Source organism: Pseudorasbora parva, chromosome 16 (genome assembly GCF_024679245.1).
Source record: "Pseudorasbora parva isolate DD20220531a chromosome 16, ASM2467924v1, whole genome shotgun sequence".
In the NCBI taxonomy this organism is placed as follows: Eukaryota; Metazoa; Chordata; class Actinopteri; order Cypriniformes; family Gobionidae; genus Pseudorasbora; species Pseudorasbora parva.
The window spans coordinates 21,521,585-21,545,920 of NC_090187.1; the positions used below are offsets into that span (position 1 = coordinate 21,521,585).

The 24,336-nt window shown below is 39.3% G+C and overlaps 3 protein-coding genes and 3 non-coding genes across 6 annotated transcripts; all 6 read right to left on the minus strand.

Moving 5' to 3' along the window:
- Positions 1 to 366: 366 nt before the first annotated feature.
- kctd14 (potassium channel tetramerization domain containing 14) lies at positions 367 to 3,194 on the minus strand. Its single transcript, XM_067419555.1, has 2 exons — positions 3,071 to 3,194; positions 367 to 2,251 (listed from the first exon to the last, which is right to left on the minus strand). Exons 1-2 carry the CDS (start codon positions 3,125 to 3,127, stop codon positions 1,583 to 1,585), a joined length of 726 nt encoding a protein of 241 aa, XP_067275656.1. The 5' UTR covers positions 3,128 to 3,194; the 3' UTR covers positions 367 to 1,582.
- A 601-nt stretch (positions 3,195 to 3,795) lies between these two features.
- Positions 3,796 to 7,501, minus strand: rps3 (ribosomal protein S3). Its single transcript, XM_067419964.1, has 7 exons — positions 7,410 to 7,501; positions 6,748 to 6,878; positions 6,551 to 6,644; positions 6,379 to 6,473; positions 5,903 to 6,090; positions 4,127 to 4,336; positions 3,796 to 3,867 (listed from the first exon to the last, which is right to left on the minus strand). Exons 1-6 carry the CDS (start codon positions 7,437 to 7,439, stop codon positions 4,131 to 4,133), a joined length of 744 nt encoding a protein of 247 aa, XP_067276065.1. The 5' UTR covers positions 7,440 to 7,501; the 3' UTR covers positions 3,796 to 3,867; positions 4,127 to 4,130.
- LOC137043988 (small nucleolar RNA SNORD15) lies at positions 3,937 to 4,082 on the minus strand. Its single transcript, XR_010898596.1, has one exon. It is a non-coding gene; the product is annotated as a small nucleolar RNA SNORD15 (small nucleolar RNA).
- On the minus strand, positions 5,385 to 5,533 carry LOC137043985 (small nucleolar RNA SNORD15). The gene has a single exon (XR_010898594.1). It is a non-coding gene; the product is annotated as a small nucleolar RNA SNORD15 (small nucleolar RNA).
- LOC137043986 (small nucleolar RNA SNORD15) lies at positions 6,189 to 6,337 on the minus strand. The gene has a single exon (XR_010898595.1). It is a non-coding gene; the product is annotated as a small nucleolar RNA SNORD15 (small nucleolar RNA).
- Positions 7,502 to 9,379: 1,878 nt separating the features above from the next.
- Positions 9,380 to 22,796, minus strand: LOC137043315 (NACHT and WD repeat domain-containing protein 2). Its single transcript, XM_067419556.1, has 7 exons — positions 22,623 to 22,796; positions 22,357 to 22,445; positions 18,550 to 18,657; positions 14,010 to 14,207; positions 13,798 to 13,957; positions 13,191 to 13,714; positions 9,380 to 13,084 (listed from the first exon to the last, which is right to left on the minus strand). The coding sequence occupies exons 1-7, from the start codon at positions 22,660 to 22,662 to the stop codon at positions 9,380 to 9,382; spliced, it is 4,824 nt and encodes a 1,607-aa protein (XP_067275657.1). The 5' UTR covers positions 22,663 to 22,796.
- Positions 22,797 to 24,336: the final 1,540 nt, after the last annotated feature.

A 24,336-nucleotide genomic window follows, 5' to 3' on the forward strand; every position in this document is an offset into this window, starting at 1 on the left:
TTTATTAAGTAAAATTACAACAATATCGATATTTATCTTTCTGAGCTTGACCTTTGTTTCAGAGTTTTATTTTTCTAAAAACATGCATAAAAGTTACACAGAGACTGTTTAAGAATTATAACAAAATATAAAAGGCTACATGGAATAATGAACTAGATAGCACAGAAATCAGTAAATATAAGGCAACAATTTGAAGAAGAACACAGTTTAAGTTATGTTTATTTTCAAACATTTTGAACTAGAACATCTGTTATAGTACAAATGTAAAACCTTAAAAAGTTGGCACTACCTCTCTGTGAAAAATCCATGAACACTCCGGCCTCTTTAAAAATATTCAGCTTTTCTTTTGGATATATATTTTTTTTTTTTTACATACATACATACACAAAATAATAAGATACAAAAGCCTTTTAACTGGAAATAGCATTTTTTTCTTCTTTTTTTATCATCTCCAAAAGGAATGGGTTCTTTCCTAGCCTAACAAGCCAAGGCCCACATCAAGATGTTGATCTTAGATTTGAATTAGATTTGCTCCCGCCAGGGTGCGTCTAGATTTCTAGGCTAATTCTTCCCAAGTATCTTAGCAGTAAAAATAAAAGGAAGACATTGGACACCTACGGTAGTTTAAACAGGCATGTTATAAATGCATGGCACAAATTAAGGTAATATTTATAATGTTAATATAATATTGATATTTTGGACCTGTTTCTCAAAAAAAAAAAAAAAATCTTTCTTTTAGAATAAGAGGTGATAAAATGTACCTTGAATGCAGTGCACATCACTGGATAAAAGCATTAGGCATACATGTTAAAAGTTATAAAATGGTGCAGCTAGCAGATTAACGACCCAATAACATTTTTTTAAGACCAAACATTGATATAAAGCCTTTTAAGAGTACCTGTGAAAAACAAAAAAATGGGCCGACAAGGATTTCGGATACTGCCACCTTTGTGAAGACATTTTGTCCTCATAATACAGGGCAGTACCTGGACGGACACACACACACACACACACACACACACACACACACACACACACTTTAGTCAGCATCCTAATTGATTTCACATCATACCATAAGCTTAAGCCTAGACTGAATGATTGTTTAAGCTGTTTTAACTGAAATCTAATTTTAAAATATGTGTGAGTCATTGCACAACAGACAGTAATGTTTTTTTTCTTTCTTTTCTTCTATGGCACGTTTATAAAACCTATTTAAATGTCATAGTTGAACTAGTTAAACGTCCTAACCCTACCCAATCCTGGCTTAATATCAGACCTGTCTGAGAAACCATGCTTAAGAAACATCCATGAAGCTATTTTCAGCCAAAGGCCAGGATAGCATGACTAGAGTCAATATTAAACAAGGGTTGAACAGATACCGTACTGACAGATAAGACCTTCATTATACATTACTGACAGCTGTCTGTCATATAGGTGGGTCTGCAAAAGGAACATATGTTAGTTTGATAAGCCTGATTTGTTTGGTAAGTCAATCATATACTGTATATACATAAAATATTCCTTCACTTTGTACATCCATATTTCCAGGCTAAAAAGGCCTAAATTTTGGGCCTCACACTCTTCACCACCAAGTGAAAATCAATTTATAGAAGAAGTTGTAGCTCTTAACGAGAAACCCTTTGTCTATGTTGTGAGGTTGTATCTTTACTTTATATCCTTTGGCCTCTATGTCCATTTTGACACAATCTAACAAGTCATCCACTGATGCTGGAGCTTTCCACGGACCAAAGCTCACCACAGACTCTTTTGGGGTGCCGAGACTGTCTATAGCATTATTGTATCTGGCCAAATCATCTTCTGTCCTCACAACACACACGATTATGTTAGAGTAGCGTGAGGCGATGGCCTCTGCTCTGGCCACCCGGACAATGACCTCCAGGTTTTCGCGGTAATTTGGCACACGGGCTAAAAACTGCTGTCTTCCAACCATCTCTCCAAAGAACTGAGGAGTCTCCTCAATAGCTTTGACAAGAGGTTTGATGTCATAGTAAAGCGCATCTTTATGCACTTCCTGCAGGTTAACAGTAGGAACTTTCTCTGTTCTGAGGTACTCAAGGATGTATGAAAAATGAGTCCCATCGCGGTCTATGAAGTAACGACCTTCAGAGTCCACCCGTTTGGTGGATCCATTAAACAGGTCTGCTAGTGTGGAGTTTGGGAATTTGCGGATGGTCCCCAGGGTGGTGATGAAGACATGACCTCCGATATTCAGCTGCACAACTTGGGATTTCTGTGGACAGAGAAAACAAGTATTTAAGGTCATATTGCTTTGATATGAACTCAACAGATTATATGTAATTTGTTTTGATAGCCTGAAAGATGTCAAAGTAATGATGAATACATCTCCCAAAATGTCAGATGTGTAAAATGTGAATAGCCTACATATTGTGTATAAAAACACTAAAAATAAAATGATCATATTGACATAATGTGGCATTCACATGGTACTCCAAGGTATTTCAGAGAATTGCTAAAAAAACTGTCTAAAAGAACATGATGAATCTCATGATAAACAAATATAACACCATGCATTTTAGTTCTTCCTTTCTTTTTTTTTATTTAAAAATTTTAAGAAACATGAAATATTTAAAGGATGCAGAACTTACCAGAAATGTATGCTAGTATTTGAAAATGTACAAACATTTGATTAACCTCAGTTTTCTGGAAAGTAAACTTACCAGAATCAAAATAAAGGCAAAACTCATGTCGAAAATAAGTTTAATCTTTTACCAGCTTCCGCCTTAAGTATACAATACTGTTGGGAAACAACTACTTTCTAGTCTTGGCAAATTATCGTGTGTAGCCTACCAAGTTAACGCACAACTCGCGTGTTTTAAGGTGTTGTGAGAATCTAGTGACATTTAACAGCATTCAATGACAGACATCGTCGTCACAACGTGACAAAAATTAAAAGAATGTTACAAAACTACACATTGGCGAAAGAAAGCATAGCTGAAATATAACAGCTGTTACGTGAAATTAAGCATGGAATGCTAAATCGTTACAACGTGACTATTCATTTTTAAAATGTTTATGCTTTATGTCTTACCGACTGCAAAGGTGGTGTGGACTGTTTTCCAGGAGATTTATAGTCCGGTAAACTCATGGTCTTCAGCTAAAGCTCGTGTTCTTCAAGCAGCCAGCAGCAGCTCAAGCTATGAATCAGGTGTGTGCGTTTGTGTGTGTAACTATAGAAGATCCACCCATGACACACAAAGGTACAGCAATGCTAGGTCATCCGATGCCTTCATGAATAAACTTTTCGTTGTTGTTGAAGAAAAACTAAAAATTATTCTCAGCTAGTTTAGTCCACTATCAAAGTGCCATTGTTAATGTTTTTGTTTGATGCAATAATACTTTAGAATACCAAATAACATGTAATCTGTAAGTACTGAGGTGTCAGATGACAAGTACTCAAATGTTTTGTGCCATAACCTGAGCTTAAGGTACTAACAGTAAATAAAACCAGTAGCCTTTATCCTAAAAATAAAGCCATTATTAAATAAAGCATCAAGATTAACAAAAGCATACCAGTGAAGTTTATGGTAAAAACATGCATGCAGTCACATGCAACACCACACAAGTTAATGCAGTAAAAACAAATACTTAACACAATCACCCATCATACACCTTTTATTGATGACATGACTTGTGTGGCTATTTACATTCTGGGATACTATCAACCAGCAAAAAAAAAAAAAAAAAAAGGCTAAAAAAACCTTAAGCACTCAAATCATTCACAACAGCACTCATTTGAAAGGAACACAGACAACATTTCCCCATTTATTCTTTTATTTTATTTTTTTATACAGAAAAGTGTAGGCCTTCCATCAATGAGCAGTCAACCTGGAAGAGACAAAGACATCTAGTTAGAATAAAAGCATTTCAAAGACAAGTAGGCAAGCAAGGAAAAACCCTTCTCAGACAAATGCCTCAGATTCTTCAATCTAAGAAGACACACAATCTCTGAGGAACTGAAGTCAGGCGCACAGAACGTGAGCTTGACCCAGAATCCTCAGAGGGCGGCCTCAATCCGATTCGTCATCGTATCATCACAGAAGGAAATGTGGCGGTCATTTGACTTAAATACTGGGGTTACCCTTACCCTTTTATGCGGTCGGCACTGGGGCTCCCTGTGGCATGACTGGGGCCTCGGCCTTGGCCCCGGCACCCTTCTGTTCGGATACTGGGGTGGTGGGGAGGACCTCTTCTTTAGGCTCCACGATGCTGACGTGGTCAGGCAGGGGCTTCTTGGGGCCGATCTTGCCGCTGGGATCCCAAGGAAGCATGATTTTCACCTTGATTCCAAGCACACCTATATGAACATATCAGAATCAGAAAGATATGGTAAATATAAAAATGGGGTGGTATGCGGGTCGTTCTTTCTGGTCAAAGTTTTACACAAGTTTCAAAAAGCATGTACTCAGAACCTTCTCAGACTAACGCCTCCAAATCACATTACTTACGAAAACTTACAAAACAACGCATTTCTGGTTCATTACGTCACTGAAGGCAAGATAATTCAGTTCAGAGATTACATTTGGAACAAATGATTAGTTACTCAATATGTAAGACATTAGTGGTGCCATACTAAAGTGGTGCAAATGGTTTTAAATGGCAATAGATTCAAATTCAGATGCCATGGAACATGAAAATGTTCACCCTGGTCAAATCACCTTTATTAATATAGCACTTTTTACAAGACCAATTGTTTCATAGCAGCTTCACAGTGTTAACAGGAAAATGCAACAGAATATGAGTCGGCTGTACAGCCACTCTGGAGAAAACAGTGATGTTATCCAGCTAATTTCAATTATCATATAATGGCAATGTGAGCAGATCGGTAATATGGTTGAAATTTAAGTGTCCCCAACTGAGCAAGCCAAAGGCTACAGTGGCAAGGAACCAAAACTCCATCAGGACTTGTGTGAGGTTCTACCATCCTAAAAGTAAATGTTTCTTGTATTAAGACCCATTTTACACAAGGGGAAAAGTCTAAAATATTTAGTTTCAATAAAGTTGCATTACATCAACTCAATGCTGCACTGTTATAAACTATTTACGATTTAACCTAATCTACTTTACAATAATTCCACTGACCCATAGTATAACAACTTGCTAAACATTTGAGATGTTAAAACTCAGTACTGATTAATTAGTTTGAAATATTCTTTGGATTTTTTTTGTTTGTATTTAGTTGCATAATATTTTTTACTTCGTACTGTTATAGTAATTGAGTTACTAAGTTAAATAACTTAGAAGTACACCATAGCAGGTTCTGTTATATAAAAATATAAACCGATAGGATATGGAAAGGGAAAAATGATCTGAACTCTAATGAAAAGACACTGACTGCCATCCACCCTTCTCAGACAAATGCCTCGATGTCTTCAAGTGATTGGACTCCCTGCTTTGAGGACCTGAAATCAGACGCACAGAACGTGAACCTGACCCAGAATCCTCAAAGACAGAATGGGCCCTTTTCCGACTCGTCATCGTATCATCACTGAAGGGAATTCAAGTCAGAAAGTGTGCTGGGAAGTGAACTCGCCTACAGAGAGCTTGTAGGGCACCAACATAGTTATAATACTGTATTTACTCAACTGGATCTAATTTAAGATTTAAAATAATTCCACGGACCCCTAGAAAATAATAATGCACCACATTTAGCTTAAGATTTGAGAAGTTAAAACTCAGTACTCATGAATCTTGTCTGGAAAATAGTGTTTACTTAGCACTGCACAGTTAGTCGTTTTTACCCTTAAATAACACACATTTTTACACTTCATTTCCACAGAGCCCCAATTAAAACAACTTGCTAAAGATTACGAACAAAACTTAGAGACAATACAATTAATCTTTCTCCATGACTCTTACTCACCCTGTCTGAGCAGTACGTGGCGAACAGCAGTGTCAACGTAGTAGTTAACTGGGTCTCCACTGTGGATCATCAGGCCATCCACAAATTTCATGGACTTGGCCCTCTGTCCTCTCAGTTTACCAGAGACAACCACCTCACAACCCTTGGCCCCGCTCTCCATGATGAAGCGCAGCACACCATAGCAGGCCCTGAGGACAACAAAAGTAAAAGAGAAATAGAAACCTGGTTATGGAAAGGAAAAATAATCTAGATTTTAAAACACGTTGGCTGCTTTCCATCCATCTATCCTTCTCAGACAAATGCCTCGATGTCTTCAAACGATTGGACTCACTGCTTTGAGGAACTGAAGTCAGACGCACAGAACGTGAACCTGACCCAGAATCCTCAAAGACAGAACGGGCCCTTTTCCGACTCGTCATCGTATCATCACTGAAGGGAATTCAAGTTGGCATGGTACGCTAGGAATTAAAGCTCACCTACGGACAGCCAGGCCTCCGAGCAGCTTGTAGCGCAGCGACTCTGCCTGAGCGATGGCGCAGAGACCTCGGGTGGCAACCTTCTCAGCGTATAGCTACAATGAATCGAGATCTAATATCAGAACTAGCTGTCACAAACTAATTTTGGCATTTACAACTTCACTAATCTCACCTCCACACTGCCCTCGGGGAAACCGAATCTTTTCTGAACGACGGCAGTCAGTTCACGGATGCGGCGGCCTTTCTCTCCCAAGACATTCTGGGTCCTAAAAAGACACAGATCATTATGGGCAAGTCCTTATGTGCAAATTAACCTATAAACCCATAAATGCATGTGAACTAAACTAAACTAGTGGATATTGCCCACACCTGGTGGCTAGAATGATGATTTCTGTTCTTGTTGGTGTGACACGGACCTCCACACCGGAGTACCCATCCTCGGCGAGCTCACGGGTCAGGAACTCGTTCAGTTCAGCTTTGAAGATGCCATCTGACACGAACTAATAGATCAACATTGCAATTATTAATACATCCTGATACAGAATTAAAAGGCCAGACAAGTGAGTCTTACATACATAAATTACATTGTTCATTTTTAAACCATGACAAATGTCAAAAGTCTGACAACACCATATGCTGTTCAACACTAGAAATATTTGTGCTGCATGTAAGTTACAACGGATATATTTAACATACAGTCCACACCCGAACATGGGCTCAAGTTCTCGCCGGTATACTAACAAACGCATCCAGGTTACATATCAAGTGCTTAAAGGTCGATTCTGTGTTGTTTCTTGCATGTTTGAAACGCACAAATATGAAATTAGACTGAAAGCAGCGCTACGTTTATCTGCCATGTTTCACATCAGATTCCGTGCCGACAGCATCCAGCCCAATCCATCTATATAGCCTTATAACATACTCATCTGAACCTCTTAAATTATAATTAATTATCATAGTAATAATATACAACTCTCATTTTGTACACCTGTACTTAAATTACATATATTTACTGTAAACTCTGTACCAACCTTTCTCTTCTTCGAGATTTGCACCGCCATCTTGCCAGAGGCCACAGACAGGAAAGGAATTGGCAACAGAGCGGAAGTGCACTTATGCAAAGGATCACTTCCGTATGAATATATGTGGGGATGGGAATTGTAGTCCTTTTGTCACACGCGGTAATCACCATGTGTATGACCGCATTTTTTTTATTTGTACTATATGAATACATCCAACGCACGACATGTAATTCCCGTCCTTCTATTTTCGTACAGATCAAACATTTTTGTAATGATTTATTTGATAAATGTTTTAAAGGGTAAATGCGTGTGTGTGTGTGTGAGAGAGAGAGAGAGAGAGAGAGAGAGAGAGAGAGAGAGAGAGAGATATGCATGGTTATAATGGTTATTTTTAAAACAATTAATTCATTTAAAATAACTACTATAGGCCTACACTAAAACAAAAACATATATTAACACAATAAAAAATAAAACAACTAGCGTTTCTTTATGATTTTATTTGATTTATTTTTGTCTGAACATGTCTCAAAGAATTATTATAAACATTAATACAATAAAATACAATAAAATATAGCTGTTTTCCAGCTTTAATACAAAACATTGTCATTCTATACAATACAAAGTTAAAGTCATCCATGGCTATATCAACAATGCAATTTTATTTTTAATTTTTTATCATAAATAGTTAAAAAGAAAATATAATACAGAAAATAGTATATTGTAATACTCTGAAAGCCTTAAATCCTTTGTTTTTGTTTTTAGAAACTGGGTATAGCATACATTTTTACACCAAATTTCTTTCTTAAAGGAGCACTAGGTAACTTTTGCTCTCAGGGTCCCCCTACATTAAATATTGTCCTCTACTACCGTCGTAAACTCTGTCATCCTACATCAGGGGATGCGCGTGTGCATTTGTTGACATGACAACCATGATAGCCCTGAACTAGTGATGTGCGGGTCGTCTCATAACCTGCAGACCCCATATGTCTATTTAATATAAAAATATATACAGTGGAATATATACAGAGGTGCGGGGCGGGCCAAATCATTTCATAAAAGCGGGACCCGCGGGTTGAAAAAAAAGCAGACCCACGCATAAACAGTTACCCTGAACAGTTCACATGCAGGAGTTCTGCTTGCGACGCGTGTGAAATGTCTTCATCCCAGTGAAGTATGTACAGTGACATATGTTTCAGCATGTCATATTAATATAATTTCATGGGTTTTATTTTTTTTTCCAGCATCATTATAGTAGCCTAGTTGATTGGTTACTGTTTTACAGAATCTATGATACTTCAATTCAATGTTTGAGAGGTAATAACCACAGCAAGCATGACAGACAAGTCAGCATCGGTCGGGAGCGCCTCCTTCAGCTCACGCCAACGAGCAAACGCTGGCCCAATGTTGATCCTCGTCCTGTCTTAAATCCGATCCCTTTTTCGTTTCCTCTTATTGCTTTCCTCCAACAAAACCTTGGCTTTCTTATTTTTCTGTGCTGCTTCGGCCATGACTATGACATCCAACAAAAAAACGATAGTTGGGCTCACGTTCGAATTTAAGGAAGTGGTGGTTGTGGAAGTGACGTATATGCCGTAACCCAGTCGAATTTTGTCGTTCTTTTTGTTCTAGGGTTACTACCCGAAACCTGAAGTTTAAAAGTACGATTAAAAACGATACAGACCCCGTCAGGCTATGGCAGACACATCATCACAAGAGTCTTGGAAATATTTTATGAAGGTTGAAAAGTTACCTAGTGCTACCTGAAATCCTGATATTTATATTATTATAATATATTTTTTATGATAAACATTTGTATATAACATATAAGAAACACAGCATTAGCATTCTGGAAATTTGTGAAAATTTATATATTTTTTATCTTCATATGTCAAAACAACATGACAGAGTAAAACATTTTTACATATACATTCCTTTTTGACCCAAGTGCCAAAAAACAGAATTCTTCACACTGGAACTAATTAAAACAATTGCAATTCAACCCAAGTCAGGTTAGGATTTACCAGAGGTGACCAAATCAATTGCTCATCCAATGGACACAAAAGTTTTGACCATCTTTGACCATCCCCCTTCCAGCTGGTGTTACCCATCTTGGTGTCAATAACACCATACACCCCAAGAGATCCGTCCTCAAACCCTACATACACAAACAAATCCTCTGACACAGTTAGAGTAGAAGGGTTCTTGCACAAATAGAACCTACCTACGGTCTCCCCATCAGTCAGACGTACAACTACCACCATCGGTTTTTCATGGAGATCACAGGATATATTAGGGCAGACCAGAGAGGAGAAACATATATAGACCACATATTGACCAGAAACACTTGACATATATGGTTGCTGAATTGGTCCTTCGGTTCTCAAAGAGCAGAGTTTACTGTTGGAGAAGTCTAAGATGTTTATAGTGGATTCAGATATAGAAAGGATGGCATACCCCCCATCTGATGATAGGCTAAAGATCTCAGGTTGAAACAAGGAAGAGTCTGGCAACTTGAATTGATGACAAATTGTATCATCTGTTAACCTCCAGGAGTACACAGCGCCCGAGGCTGAAGCAACAATCACATAATCAGGATGGTGGAGCAGAGAATGGAAAGCAACAACATCTGACTTCTTGGAGCACGAGAAGCATTTGCTTATATTACCAGACCAGAGGCTAACAGCCACTAGATTCCTATTGTTAAAACCTAAAAGGAAGGTGCTCTCTGGTGAAATGACAGCATTTCTGAGATGATGATGAATGCTGCAAATCCTGTGTCCACTCTGCAGCTTCCACACCCTTGATGGACTTTTCTCTGACAGGGCAACTCCAGAGTTGCCCTTGGGAGTTATTAAAACCTTGTATGCTTGACTGCCCGAGATTCTGTGAATATTTTCCCCACTGTTGGTGTCCCAGACATATATGTCTCCTGTTGCAATGCTCACAAGGTAGTTGCCATCTCCAGAGACAGACATTGACTCCACAGAACCTTGGTGAAGGAAGCGACCTTCTACTTTCCCGCTTGAAATTGCCCACTTCCACACAAGTTCTGAGCCATCTGCTGAGTAACAGCTTCCTCCATGAGGCCCGACAGCCACCATCTCCACACTCTTTCCAGATTTTGGGGCCAATGCTGAAGCTGTAATGAGATCCATGTCCCAAATAAGAACACTTGCACTTGTTATTGCTGCTAAGTAAGTGGCTCCACATTTCAGAAGTTTACTAGCTTGATGGTTTGCAGTGTCCAGACGCAACACGCAGTGTCCAGAGGCGCAATTCCAGACTAGCAGAAACGGGCAATTACACAGCAAAGCAAGGATGAACTGTGAGTTTTGATCCATTATGGCTTGCTTAAATGTTTTTCCTCTCGGGGGATTGAATTGATCAAGTACATCAATTTGATGCATGTCAATAAGTTGCATTTGTTGCCTTTTACATATCAGGAGGATGTTGTCCCCTTTGTAGTCTGTGTTTAAAACCTTCTCCTTGGTTCTGAAATGGTTCTCACCAGCCAGAACTGGTTCTGTTATAATCTCAAGATTCCAAGCAAATACATTTCCTGCTTGATCTACACATGTAATCAAACTGTCACCCTCTGAGTGAATCATCTTAATTAATGGTAAATCTTTTGGACAAGTGAAGGTGGCTAGAAGCTTGCCATTGGGCCAGTCAAATATTGTCACAGAACTTTCATTCTGTCCACAGTAAATTAAATCTCTGTCCACAGAAAATGAGACACAGGTTATCTCATGAGTGCAGCGCAATTGGGTATGTTCTTCCCTTTCAACAAATAAACTTACAATGTTTTGCCCTCTCCACCACACAAATATTTTGTCACCAGACACCAAGACACCTTCAATAATGACATTTTCCCAGTTTTCTCTGTGTTGGGTTTGAATTTCTTGAGGTTCTACTTGAACATCTGCATCCAACAAGACAAGTTTACCGCAATGGGTGCTGAGAAGGAATATGTTTCCAGAACAACTGACACTTGTGAACTGCAGATTAGAGGATTTGTTCAGTTTGGAGCCTTCAAATATACCTCCACGACAAACCCAAGCAGTACTATTTTCCAGTAAAACCACCACAGTGCCGCAAGGAGATCCAGCTGACTGCATGATGTGGGAAGCTGTCGACTCTTGCAGTGTACAGTGGGTATAAGGGACTGAAGGAATTGGAGGCAACACAGTATACACTTCATTTTGTGAAATCTTTCCAGTAGACCTTGCTGAATTAACACAGTCCTCCAATGCAGGAAAAACACTCATAAAAGGAAAGAGTTTGGCTTGCAGTACTGTTGGAAGATAAGCTTGGTTGTTTCTTAGTAGACATGCTGAAGATCTCAAGATGATGTGGAGGAGCTGAAGTTCCCTGGGAAACACCAACTGAGATGTCCTCTCAAGCCACAGAAACAGTTCGTCAGCCAGTGCTGCTTGCAGCATTGCCTGGAGGTATTCTTGAGAAATCATTTGGTTACCAAGTTCCTCAATTCTCTCACTTTTCAACAAATGGAAAGAGAGTATGTGGAGTTTTCTCAGATTGGGATGTGTTCTTGCTGATGGACTCAGGGCACTAGAGATATAGAAAGGAGGAGAAAAGATCCAAGGTTGACTTGGTACTTGTCTGTCAATGTAAATTTTCTGTGGGACATCTGAAGAGGTTGGGATTTCCATGTCTTTGTTGATGATCAAAGGCTTTGCTGTGCCATTTGCCCAAAAGCCACTGAAATAGTCGGACAGCACATGATTTATCTTCTGACATGTTTCTTCTGAGCACAAGTACCTCTTACCTATGACCAAAGGGAAGTGTCTGCTGACCCAGAAAAGAGTTTGAGTACCTAAAATGTTTCTCGGCACCAGAAACCCCTTCATGTCTGAAATAAGTCTTTCCACAAAAACTTCAGGAACCCTCAACGCAAGTGGTATGTTATCGCCTGGTGGAAGAAAACATGCTAGAACTTCATCATCACAAGAAAGAACATCCGTCAACTCAACTGTGTTTATGCCATTCCTGGCCAAGGTAAGATAGCTTAAAGCTTTGGAAACTAAAGCTTTCCCATGCTTCCTTTCCAGATGGTCAAATATCAGAGCAATGTTATCATGGACCTCTTGGACCAGGGTGTTCTCCGTAATCTCAAACTCTGAGTTCCAGTGGATTGCCTGTCTATGAAGGAGTTCCACGTATAGCAGGACAGAACATTTCTTAAAAGCCTGATTTACATACATCTGTTGGCCTGAGGTGATCTTTCTGTTGGACTCCTGAAGACGGGTTGTCAGTAGCTGGCTGCAGCTTTTACTATCTACTGGTTGCAATTCATAGAACAGGGTTGAATCTGGGTAAAACATTTTCAGGGTAGCAAGAATGGCAGGCCTATTTGCAGTGATGGAAATGAGAAGCTTTACATTTGAAGCTAATGATTCGGGAAGGCATGTCAAGTCAAGTTGTCCCTCCATCTTTGGCAGTTGGTCAAGACCATCTATGATGAGCACGAGAGGATTCTTAGATGGTGATCTTGAGGTCAGGAGCCTTTTAAAGTTCTCTTTTAGTTCAAAGTTGCTTTTGACAGAGGTACTACCTGAATCAACCCTTTCACAAATGTCTTTGAGAAGCTGTCTCAGGGAGTTGTTCACATCTATGAAGTACACAATAATCTCGGGAGCCAGGTCCTTTAACCATACGGATGCCTGCAAACACAAAAGGCCCCATGAGCTTTATATTGCTACACATTTATAATCCCAAATATTGCTTATTTATGAAATAGAAAGGTTAGAGCGATTTTCTGAGAGATACCTGACTTGCACAGTGAGCAAGAAGCACAGTTTTGCCTGAGCATGGTTCACCGTTGAGTACGAAGGGAAATATTGTATTGTTTCCCTGTAGGTAGGATTTAACATGTTCGACTTCTGCCCGTTCAATTCTGTAAAGAGAGGAAAAGATGTGGCACAGGTCTTTCTGACCAGATTCATTAACGGTAACAGTCCTTTCCTTTGAGACAGCACGGTCAATGAGTCTCTTGAGATCGGTATGTAGCTGCTCACTCAGACCAACAGCAAAGTTGAGCCTCATCTCAGATGTGTAACCTTGAAGACGATTGCACTTTGTGGTGGTGCAGTACACCAGGGCTTTGTGGGAGGTGACCAAACTCGGCAGGAAGTTATTTTGGAGCTGGGACAGCCGGTGCAGTTGTGCTTGTTGCTCTGGGGGCAATCCATTTGCTTTCCTTGGGATAGTTATTTTATGAACGTAGCAAAGACATCTTGCAATATCTTCATTGGAATGGTTTTCGTAGGCATAGCGGATGTCATTTTCAAGAGCTGGGTTCATAATAAACACAAATTAGACACTTTTGATTCAGAATATGTAGCAATTATGTGCAATTAGACAGACACTGTCTTACCTGATCGGAAATATTTCTGAGCCTTGTCATGTGTCAATGTCCCCTCCTGAACACACTGGTTCACAGCATCATGAAGGATTCTCCTCACCTCTGGCACCTTGCAACAGTTGTTCTCTTCAGTTGGATTATCTCGCTGATAACAAAATATTAAGGAGTTTAGCTAAATTATATGGTGCTGTGCACCAATAGTGCAAAATGTTACTTGCCTGGACACCAGGTTGTTGAAAATTTCCTGTCGGACTGAGCATACAGAACGAGGGAGGAACGGCATTCTCATCTCTTTGGTAGCATCTCTCCAGAATTTCGGTCCTGATGCCCATGCGTTGGCATGCCTGAAGAACACACTGGAACTCTGAGGCTTCTATCTGCTCAGGTAAACTTGCATCTCCATATTGTTCACCCACAAACCCCTGAGACAAGAGACAAAAACAAGATTGTTTTTATTTTTTATTATTTTCTTCTTTTGACAAAGAGACGGGAGAACTGGAAGTTTTCCACTTTCAGAAAAATATTACTTAATTAAAATGCTCATACATTTACAAATTAACTCTTTATTAATGTAAAGAGATGCTCTATTGTTAAGCACCTGAAACAACTAACCATGGTATCATCATGCACATTAGGAACAGTCCTAAAGTGATTTATTGCTTTTATAACCATCCTTAAAGAGCCCCTATTATGCTATTTTTAAAGTTCCCTCCCTACAATAGGTTTACATGCATCAAAGGTCAAAAAACACTTTAATTTTCTCATAATGGCACATCACCAAATTTTTTATGATTCTCAAGCCTGCTCTCAAAAGAGGAATCTCTGTGACTGCTTTCTGATTGGTCAGACAACCCAGTCTGCTGTGATTGGTCAACAGCTTACAGTGTGTGTCAGAAGCTAAACTAAACTATTTCTTTAACAAAACTCCAGCTCCGACCAGAGGCTTCCTAATGTTCAGCGATTGTACACACTGTAACAATGCCGTTGATTTTACCATATCAATCTGAGTTCGATGATGAAAGAACTAGTTGTTCAACCCGAACCTCCATCGCAAGGACGACTTGAGCAGGACGTTTCTCAGTGATATGCTACTCAGTTTGAGGTACATTATGAGATGTTGCAACTGATTTCTCATCATCAGCATTAACAAGAGTGTCTATCAACTAACTAATGTGAACTGTATCAATAACACATACGTTAGACGAGCACTGCGTGAATGACTTATGTCAAATCTTGCTCAATCCTTCATCATTATTCAAAGTAGTAAGAACTACAGACAATCTACATTAATAGACAAAATTTTAGGTAATAGTGGACCACACCTGATTGAACTATTTCATTAAGACAGTGATAACCTGAGTTAGCCAGAGACGTACACAACATAAAACACAAAACTATGTATTTTGAACACCAGGTAGAAAATATATATATCAATAATTAAAGGGGTCATAAACTGAGAAATCAACTTTCCTTTGAGCTTTTGATATATAAAAGGTCATAGTAATTTAAGGCCCCATTTACACTGCATGGTTTAAGTCACCCAATTCTGATTTTTCCCACTCATGTGTGTGGATACGGGTCGCTTTTAAAAGATGATGTAAGCGGGTCGTCAAAACAATCGGATATAGTCACCAAATCGGAATTGTGCATCAAGAGGTGAGAACTTCCTTGTTAGTCAACCAGGCCCAGAAAACGATTGATCTCAGAATGTGCCACACCTTGACGTCATCATGTGGTGAAACATCCAGTATGTGGCAGTCCTGTGGAAGAAAATGCCTTGTTGATGCTAGAGGTCATAGGAGAATGGGCCGACTGATTCAAGCTGATAGTAGGGGTGCGCGATATTGACAAAAATATTATATCTCGATATTTTCTGGAATTTTCTCGATAACGATAATTAGTTGATATTTTGTGAGTGTGTTATTGTGCTGGTGATCAGCTGACTCCTAAAATTTTTGATATGGTGTGGAGTGGTCATTTCACAGCCGTGACAGAAATGACCTTTTCCATAAAGTTTTAATGTATTTTTTCCTTTTATGAGCATCTTTTTAGCATTTAGCACAACAACACACGCACGCACGCACGCACACACACACACACACACACACCAACCTAATTGTATGCATGCATCATCTTTTGTGTTTATTTCATGATTTTAATCTAATTCAATTATAATAGTATAAATATAACATTTATGCATAAATTATGTTTTGATGTTTTAAACGCATTTTAAACAACAATTACAATATTATCGCAGACGATATATATCACACACCCCTAGCTGATAACCATAATAACCACTCGTTACAACCGAGGTATGCAGCAAAGCATTTGTGAAGCCAAAACACGCACAACCTTGAGGCGGATGGGCTACAACAGCAGAAGACCCCACCGGGTACCACTCATCTCCTCTACAAATAGGAAAAAGAGGCTACAATTTGCACAAGCTCACCAAAATTGGACGGTTGAAGACTGGAAAAATGTTGCTTGGTCTGATGTGTCTCGATTTCTGTTGAGACATTCAGATGGTTGAGTCAGAATTTGGCGTAAACAGAATGAGAACATGGATCCATCATGCCTTGTTACCACTGTGCAGGCTGGTGGTGGTGGTGTAATGGTGTGGGGGATGTTTTTTGGCACACTTTAGGCCCCTTAGTGCCAATTGGACATTGTTTAAATGCCATGGCCTACCTGAGCATTGTTTCTGCCCATGTCAATCTCTTTATGACCACCATGTACCCATCCTCTGATGGCTACTTCCAGCAGGATAATGCACCATGTCACAAAGCTCGAATAATTTCAAATTGGTTTCTTGAACATGACAACGAGTTCACTGAACTAAAATGGCCCCCACAGTCACCAGATCTGCCCCCAGTCACCAGATCTCAAGCCAATAAAGCATCTTTGGGATGTGGTGGAACGGGAGCTTCGTGCCTTGGATGTGCATCCCACAAATCTCCATCCACTGCAAGATGCTATCCAATCAATAAGGGCCAACATTTCTAAAGAATGCTTTCAGCACCTTGTTGAATCCATGCCACATTGAATTAAGGAAGTTCTGAAGGCGAAATCCATATCCACCGATTGGGCGGGCCAAGTAATACAAAAATATTTCACGCTTTCCAACCAATTCCCACATGTACTGACCGGGGAGCTGAAGCTTTACTTCCAAGTCTTCAGTGAGGCACGCCCATAAAAACTAAGCACTGCAGGAGAGAGCCTCAAAACCAGGGTAGAAAAAAACTCATTACTTATTCATTATGTTTTTGAATGTAAAAAACATGCAAACGTCATAAGTTGAACTCAGAGAGCAGTATACATTTTTTTAAAAGCCAGTTCATGACACCTTAAATCATACTTACAGGTAGTGATTCTGAGGAGCAAGTTGGTCGAAGTAAACTCTGTACTGAGCCATTTAAAGGGATAGTTCACTTTGAAATTGAATTTTGATATGTTTTAGCTTACCTCATGGGTATCTGAGATGTAGGAGTATTTGTTTTCCCAGTAGTTTCAAGTTTGATCATTTTAGGTCAAACCGTTCTTGTCTGTGCCTCACATAATGCAGGTCTATGGTCACCACCTTAAAGAGCATACACAGAGAAGTCCAAATTAAACAATCCCCCATCGTAAGTACACACTGATGGCCTAAGACACGAAACGAGCGGTTTGTGTGAGAAAACGAACAGTATTTATGTAGTTTTTACCTCTTGTACACCACTACGTCCAAATGATCCGAGGGCGTGACATTCGCGCGTTCTGGCTTTAGTCTGCGCAAGCGCGCAAAGCGCCGGAAGTGGATCTCTCGTGCGTGTACGTCTCTCATTGTTTACACAGAAATTTGGAAAGTGTTACCTTTCACTGTGAGGATCTAAACATATTTAGATGCACAGGACATCGCATTGGAAGATTTCGATATATTAACAGACAACGTTGAATTTTTTTCACAACCATATTTATTTGAACCAGAATACACTGATCAAGAATGTGATACCACTTCTGGCGCTTTCCGCGCTTGTGCAGACTAAAGCCAGAACGCGCTAACGTCACAACAGGAAACGCACGCACGCCCTCGGATCATTTGGACGTAGTGGTGTACAAGAGGTAAAACGATATAATTACTGTTCGTTTTCTCACACAAACCGCTCGTTTCGTGTCTTAGGCCATCAGTGTGTACTTACGATGGGGGATTGTTTAATTTGGACTTCTCTGTGTATGCTCTTTGAGGTGGTGACCATAGACCTGCATTATGTGAGGCACAGACAAGAACGGTTTGACCTAAAATGATCAAACTTGAAACTACTGGGGAAACAAATACTCCTACATCTCGGATGCCCATGAAGTAAGCTAAAACATATCAACATTTTATTTCAAAGTGAATTATCCCTTTAAGAGCAAGCGTTTTGCGAATCCCACATTGAAGAGAGGGTCAAGTTGTTTGTGAGCGGAAGAACACAAGTGTGCATTATGTAAATGTGTCAGTCTATTACATGTAGCCGTAACAGATTGGGATTCAAATTCCTGATGACTTCTTTAGGCGGTCCAGAGTCTATTCTTTCTATTGGGAGACAATAACCTGAACATGCATTTTTGACTTTACAACTTTGCAGGGTATAAATTCTTACATTCACAAATAGCTATATTACACACTGCATAAAAAATTATATTTGAATCAATAGGGGCACTTTAACAATCTTTAGAGCTGTTTTATGAAATTAAATTTAACATATAATTAAATCATGCTGTACTGAACAAAAAGTATGTTACCACAAAGAAAGGGCCCAGAGAATTCTTTCTGCAGTCCTCCAGTATCTGCAGTCGTTCCTGCTGCGCAAGCCAGTATTGGGGATCTGCTGCTTCATATGGGTCGATAACCTGCAAAAAGGTTGGATCCATAGACATTAATTATTTATATATCATCTACCAAATGCTTGGAAGAAGAAAGGCAAGTGTTTTTTGTTAGTTTCAGCCCGACGCAGTTATCATTTGCACGTCTAGCACGTTAAATAGCAAATGCTCTCGCACCCATCTGTTCGCCCATGGGCATGCTGGTCTGATAACGAGTGTTCAAGAACATTGTTGGCACGTTTTTGAGCGCCAGCTCACCATTGACCAACACAAACCTGGTCTAAAGTCATTTGTGCAGTATTTTGAGTGTTATTTTTTGGGTGCGTTAGTAATATGCGACTATAGGCAGGTGCACAACATGGTAAATGGACTGCATTTATATAGCGCTTTCAACAGACCCTGTGGCCATCCAAAGCGCTTTACATTTCGCCTCACATTCACCTATTCATACACCGACGGCATGTCAGCCATGTTAGGCACCATCCAGCTCGTTGGGAGCAGTTGGGGTGAGGTGTCTTGCTCATGGACACCTCGACACATGGTCAGATAGAACCGGGGATTGAACCACTTTCCTTTCGGTTTGTAGGCAACCTACATAACAACCTACCACTGAACCACTGCCCAAGGGCGCCATGAAGGGGTGAAAGGTTAGGACGATTCTAAGGGCCCAGGCTGATTTAGGGCCCAGAAGAGCAGACCCCCCTTTTTCTTTTCTTGTTTCTTTTCTCTTTTTTATACATACATAAATGTGCTAGGGCCCCTCTTGCACTACATGTGTATTTGGTCTGTTTTGACCATAGATTTTATATTTAAAAAACAAGTTTCAAAATGTCAGTCACATGATTTACATCCAGCAATACATCTCTGCTGTGCTGTCTCCGAGTTATCATGTCTCGTAGACACAGATTCAGTGGCTGCTGCACACCCTTCCCCCATGTCCCCATGTTTACGGGGTTAAATTTAATCTGTAAAAATTGTCGGGGGCCCAGAAATGTTGTTTTCCACAGGACCCAGAATTCAAGAGTGTACACGCGTACACTCTGCTTATTACACACACAGGGATGCCCAGCAGCACACAAACATTTCTAAATTTAAAAAATGTAAGGATTCCTCTCTGGAGAATCGTTCAGTCTTTCCGCACAAAAATTCCGCCATGTAAATAGCGAATCTGCCATGGTGCAAGCGCAACTGGCTTTTAAAGGGAATGGGAGACAATGCTCTGATTGGTTCATTGCATGCTACGCTCAAAGCTCACCCATGACTGATTTAGAGACTAGGTACAATCTTTTTGGACCATGCGCCTGGCGCATCAACCTTTTTTTCCCCCGTCGTTAAAGCCGCACTTGGCTACTTTTGCTCTCGGGGTCCCCCTACAGTTTGGAAAAAATAATGTCCTCAACTACTAAGATTTGTCATCCTACAACAGGGGATACCATCGCGCGTGCATTTGTTGACATGACAACCCTGATAGCCCTGAACTCGTGATGCGTGGGTCGTCTCATAACCCGCGGACCCCGTATGTCTATTTAATGGTCGCGGGTGCGCGGCGGGTTGTAAAAATATATACAGTGGTGCGGCGGGCCAAATAACTTCATAAAAGCATCCCGCGGGTTGGTGCAGCACTAACAGTTCCCCTGAACACTGCAAGAGGAGTTCAGAGTTCTTCTGGCGTCGCGTGTGAAATGTCTTCATCCCAGGTAACGTTACAGTCAGTGGCATGTTTCAGCATGTCATATGAATATTATTTCATGGGTTTTATTTTTTTCAAACGCCAAATAATCACGATGCTCACGTTTACAAGCCAGTGTCATTATAGTAGTCTATTGGTTACCATTTTACAGAATCTATATGATACTTCAGTTCAATGTTTGAGTGGTAGGTAATCACCATAACAAGCAGGACAGCATCGGTCGGGCACGCCTCCTTCAGCCAGTAGTATATTCCTGCACAACCGGAGGCTGCAGTTTCAGGACCCCAGTTTCAGGACCGCAATTCTAGGACCCTCGTTTTTTGTGACAGCACCACCTACAGAACTGGATGATATAGCGGTGTGCTGCAGCTTCAGGACCTCAGTTCTATGACCCATGTGGTTTAGTTAGTAGCCTACATAGTATAAAGATATTTAATCTCAGGAGTATATTTTATGTGATTTTTTTTTAATTCAAAATGCATCAGAGGCTAATTACAAAGTGTGTAATACCTGCTTTGAGTCACAATTTTAAATTTAAACATTAATTTACACAAAATATAATTTTAAAATGTATATCAATCTTTAAAAAAAAGTTGAGTACCTTAAAAATCTTAGTTTCTTGAATTATACTGTATATTGATTAACCTCCTTAAGTTTAACTAATTAGTTCATTATCAGGTAAAATAAAGATGGAATCAGTATATGCAGTCACTAAATTACAGTCAGATATTTTAAAGATTGTATAGAGGCAAGACAAGACTCAAGAATGTTTGAAGAATATATATTTATGTCATTTTTGCAATAACAACAGCACCAAAAGACCCCTTTTTTCATCAGTTGCCTCACAGACGTATATATATATATATATATATATATATATATATATATATATATATATATATATATATATATATATATATATATATATATATATATATATATATATATATATATATATGATTTAACACTTGTGCACTGTTGGAGTTGTAGAGAGAGAAAGCCAAACAGAATATTGCTGCGAATATTGCTCAAAAAACTAGGGTCCTAGAACTGGGGTCCTAGAACTGGGGTCTTAGAACTGGGGTCCTGAAACTGCAGCCTCCGGTTGTGCAGGAATACCCTTCTCCCTTCAGCTCACGCCGACGAGCAAACGCTGGTCCAATGTTGATCCTCGTCCTGCCTTAAATCACATAACTTTTTCATTTCCTCTTATTGCTTTCCTCCAACAAAACCTTTTCTTTCTTATGTCTGTGCTGCTTCGGACATGACTATATCCGACGAACAAAGTTGGGCTCGCACGTCCGAATTTAAGGAAGTGTGGGTGTTGGTGAAAGTGACATATGCCGTAAAGCAGTCGAATTTTGTAGTTCTTTTTGTTCTCGAGTTACTACCCGAAACCCGAAGTTTAAAAGTACGATTAAAAACGATACAGACCCCATCAGGCTATGGCAGACGTGTCATTCAACCTATTGTAAGTTGATTTATCATCACAAGAGTCTTAAAAAATATATTATGAAGGTTGAAAAGTTATCTAGTGCTGCTTTAAACTAGCAAAAGCGGATATGGACATGCACTAAGTGCACCTGCGCAATGCGCTTCAAACCATGCGCTTAGATTGTTTATATAGGGCCCTTTGTGTTAGCAGCCTAGATCCCAAACTATTAGCCAAAACATCGCCATTGTTTACACAGTAAATTGTCTATTGACATGCTTTTAAAGAGCATTAAAAAAGTGTTAACAAGAGAAGTTCAATACAATCCCAGCCAGTCTTTTGTCATTTGCATAATTAAAAATACATGATGTTTAGCAACTATTAAAACAGCAGGAGTGCCAGTAAATGCTCAATGTTCCAGTGAAAGAAATAAACATTATTTATTCATGTTTATGGATTAAAACACAATTGTGCCTGTGGTAAAAATAATTTATTGTCAACTGGAAGGGAAGCAACCCGACTATAATATCCTTATTAGATTAGATTGTTTACAAGCTTTTCAACTGACAGAAGACAGAAAAGAGAATGATGAAAGTTTGCTCACTCTGAACTCAACTCCATACGTGCATCTGCAATATTCTCTCAGTCTGGGGAAAACTCTCTGCCGTAGTAACCTCCTCTCAACCACTGATTCTGCAACACAATTTACATAAGTGAACAATTCAGTTATCATTTAACATGACCTATCATTTACTAGCCCAGATCTTTAAAGTTCACATGGAATCTAAATGGACCTGGTTCACTTTTGCACAATTCATCTCAAGAGATATAAATATTTAAGATTAGACTAAAACAAACTGTGATGCATACCTTCAGGGTTGGAGCACAAGTAAACTTGAACACAAGCCATCCAATTTCCTTCAGTGTGAAAGTTTCTTATTCATTCCATGTGGCAGCATCAAATTAACACGCTGAAACATTTTGTTCTTCTAGAAATATGTGAAAAATCCACACTCATTAGCTTGTGGATGGAGGCGAGAGAAGGGTGACTGCATGTTTTGCCTTGTATCTCATTTCCCAGAAGGAAACACGTCTCTGTTATGTACATGGAACTCTAGGAGAACCGCCCACTCTTTTGAAAACTGACAGACGAGCAGCATGATTTGATTTGATAAACTAGTCTGATATCAAACAACAAAAACACACTCTAGATTATAACATTCACATCCCTAAACGCACAAAGCATCTTACATAAAACAGCATAAAAAAGCTTACTAAAATGATAAATATTTTTACACCATTTAAATGTTAGTCAATATAATTTTTTACATTCATAGCAGTTTATGGGGCATAATGTTAACAGATACAACATTTGGCATTAAAAATGATGTTACAATGAGGTTTCAATAGGATACATTAGTTAACTACTTTAGTTAACATGAACTAAGAATAAACAATTCGACAGCATTTATTAATCTTAGTTCATTTACTAATACATTATTATCAGAAGTTGTATTTGTTAACATTAGTTGATACACAACACAACATGAACAAACAATGAAAAAATAGATTTTTTATTAATTAACAATTATTAATAAAAACTAGGGTTGTAATGATACTCTCATCACAATTCGATATCAAAAACATATAATTTTTTTTGCGATAATCCAAGACATATGGTAAAAGGTTAGCAAAAATGTACTATTGATTTAACCTCCTACTCAGGGCCATTTTTGGGGATTTCCGCCAGGATTTGGCCTACCCAAATTGAAAAGCTTCCCATACACACATACAGTGGTCTTAATTCGAAATGTTGGTGTCATTTTACAGGAAACCCTTTGAAGTTACATAAAACACTCTGCTAAAAGTCATAAACATGTAAGTATATGTTGTCTAAGCTGTAATAACCCCCCAAATTCATTTTTGAAAGTGTGTAACTCAGGCCCGGTGTGCTCCAGGTTCCTGCAGACAGTTTGGGCTGTCTCCACTAAATTCTAGAAAATAGTGGAAAAAAGAAGTTTGTCTGTGTCTTGTTGTATGCCAGAATTATTCAAATGGGTCTGAAGGGATGACCCCCCTTTTGCCCCTCCCCCGACCCTGCTACACCCCCCCCCAATCACCATATACAGTGATAGAAATGCAATATCCCAGTGTCATTAAATTAATTATATATTCTGGAAGCAGTCCAAACTGTCTGCAGGGTCCTAGAGCACACAGGGCCCGAGTTACACACTTTCAAAAATGAATTTATATTAAAAAAATCTAAAAGCGCCTCGTTTTTTGGGGGGTTATAACAGCTTAGACAACATATACTTACATGTTTATCACTTTTAGCAGTGTTTTATGTAACTTCAAAGGGTTTCCTGTAAAATGACACCAACATTTTGAACCTAGATCACTGTATGTGTGTATGGGAGGCTTTTCAATTTGGGTAGGCCAAATCCAGGCGGAAATGGCACCAGAGTAATTTAGTGTAAATACATTACTTTGTCCAAAAGAAATGCCAAAGTGATGCATATCTCCAGAAAGTAGAAGCTTTCAAATGGTACCAGATTTGACATCATAGCTCATCCACAGACATTTA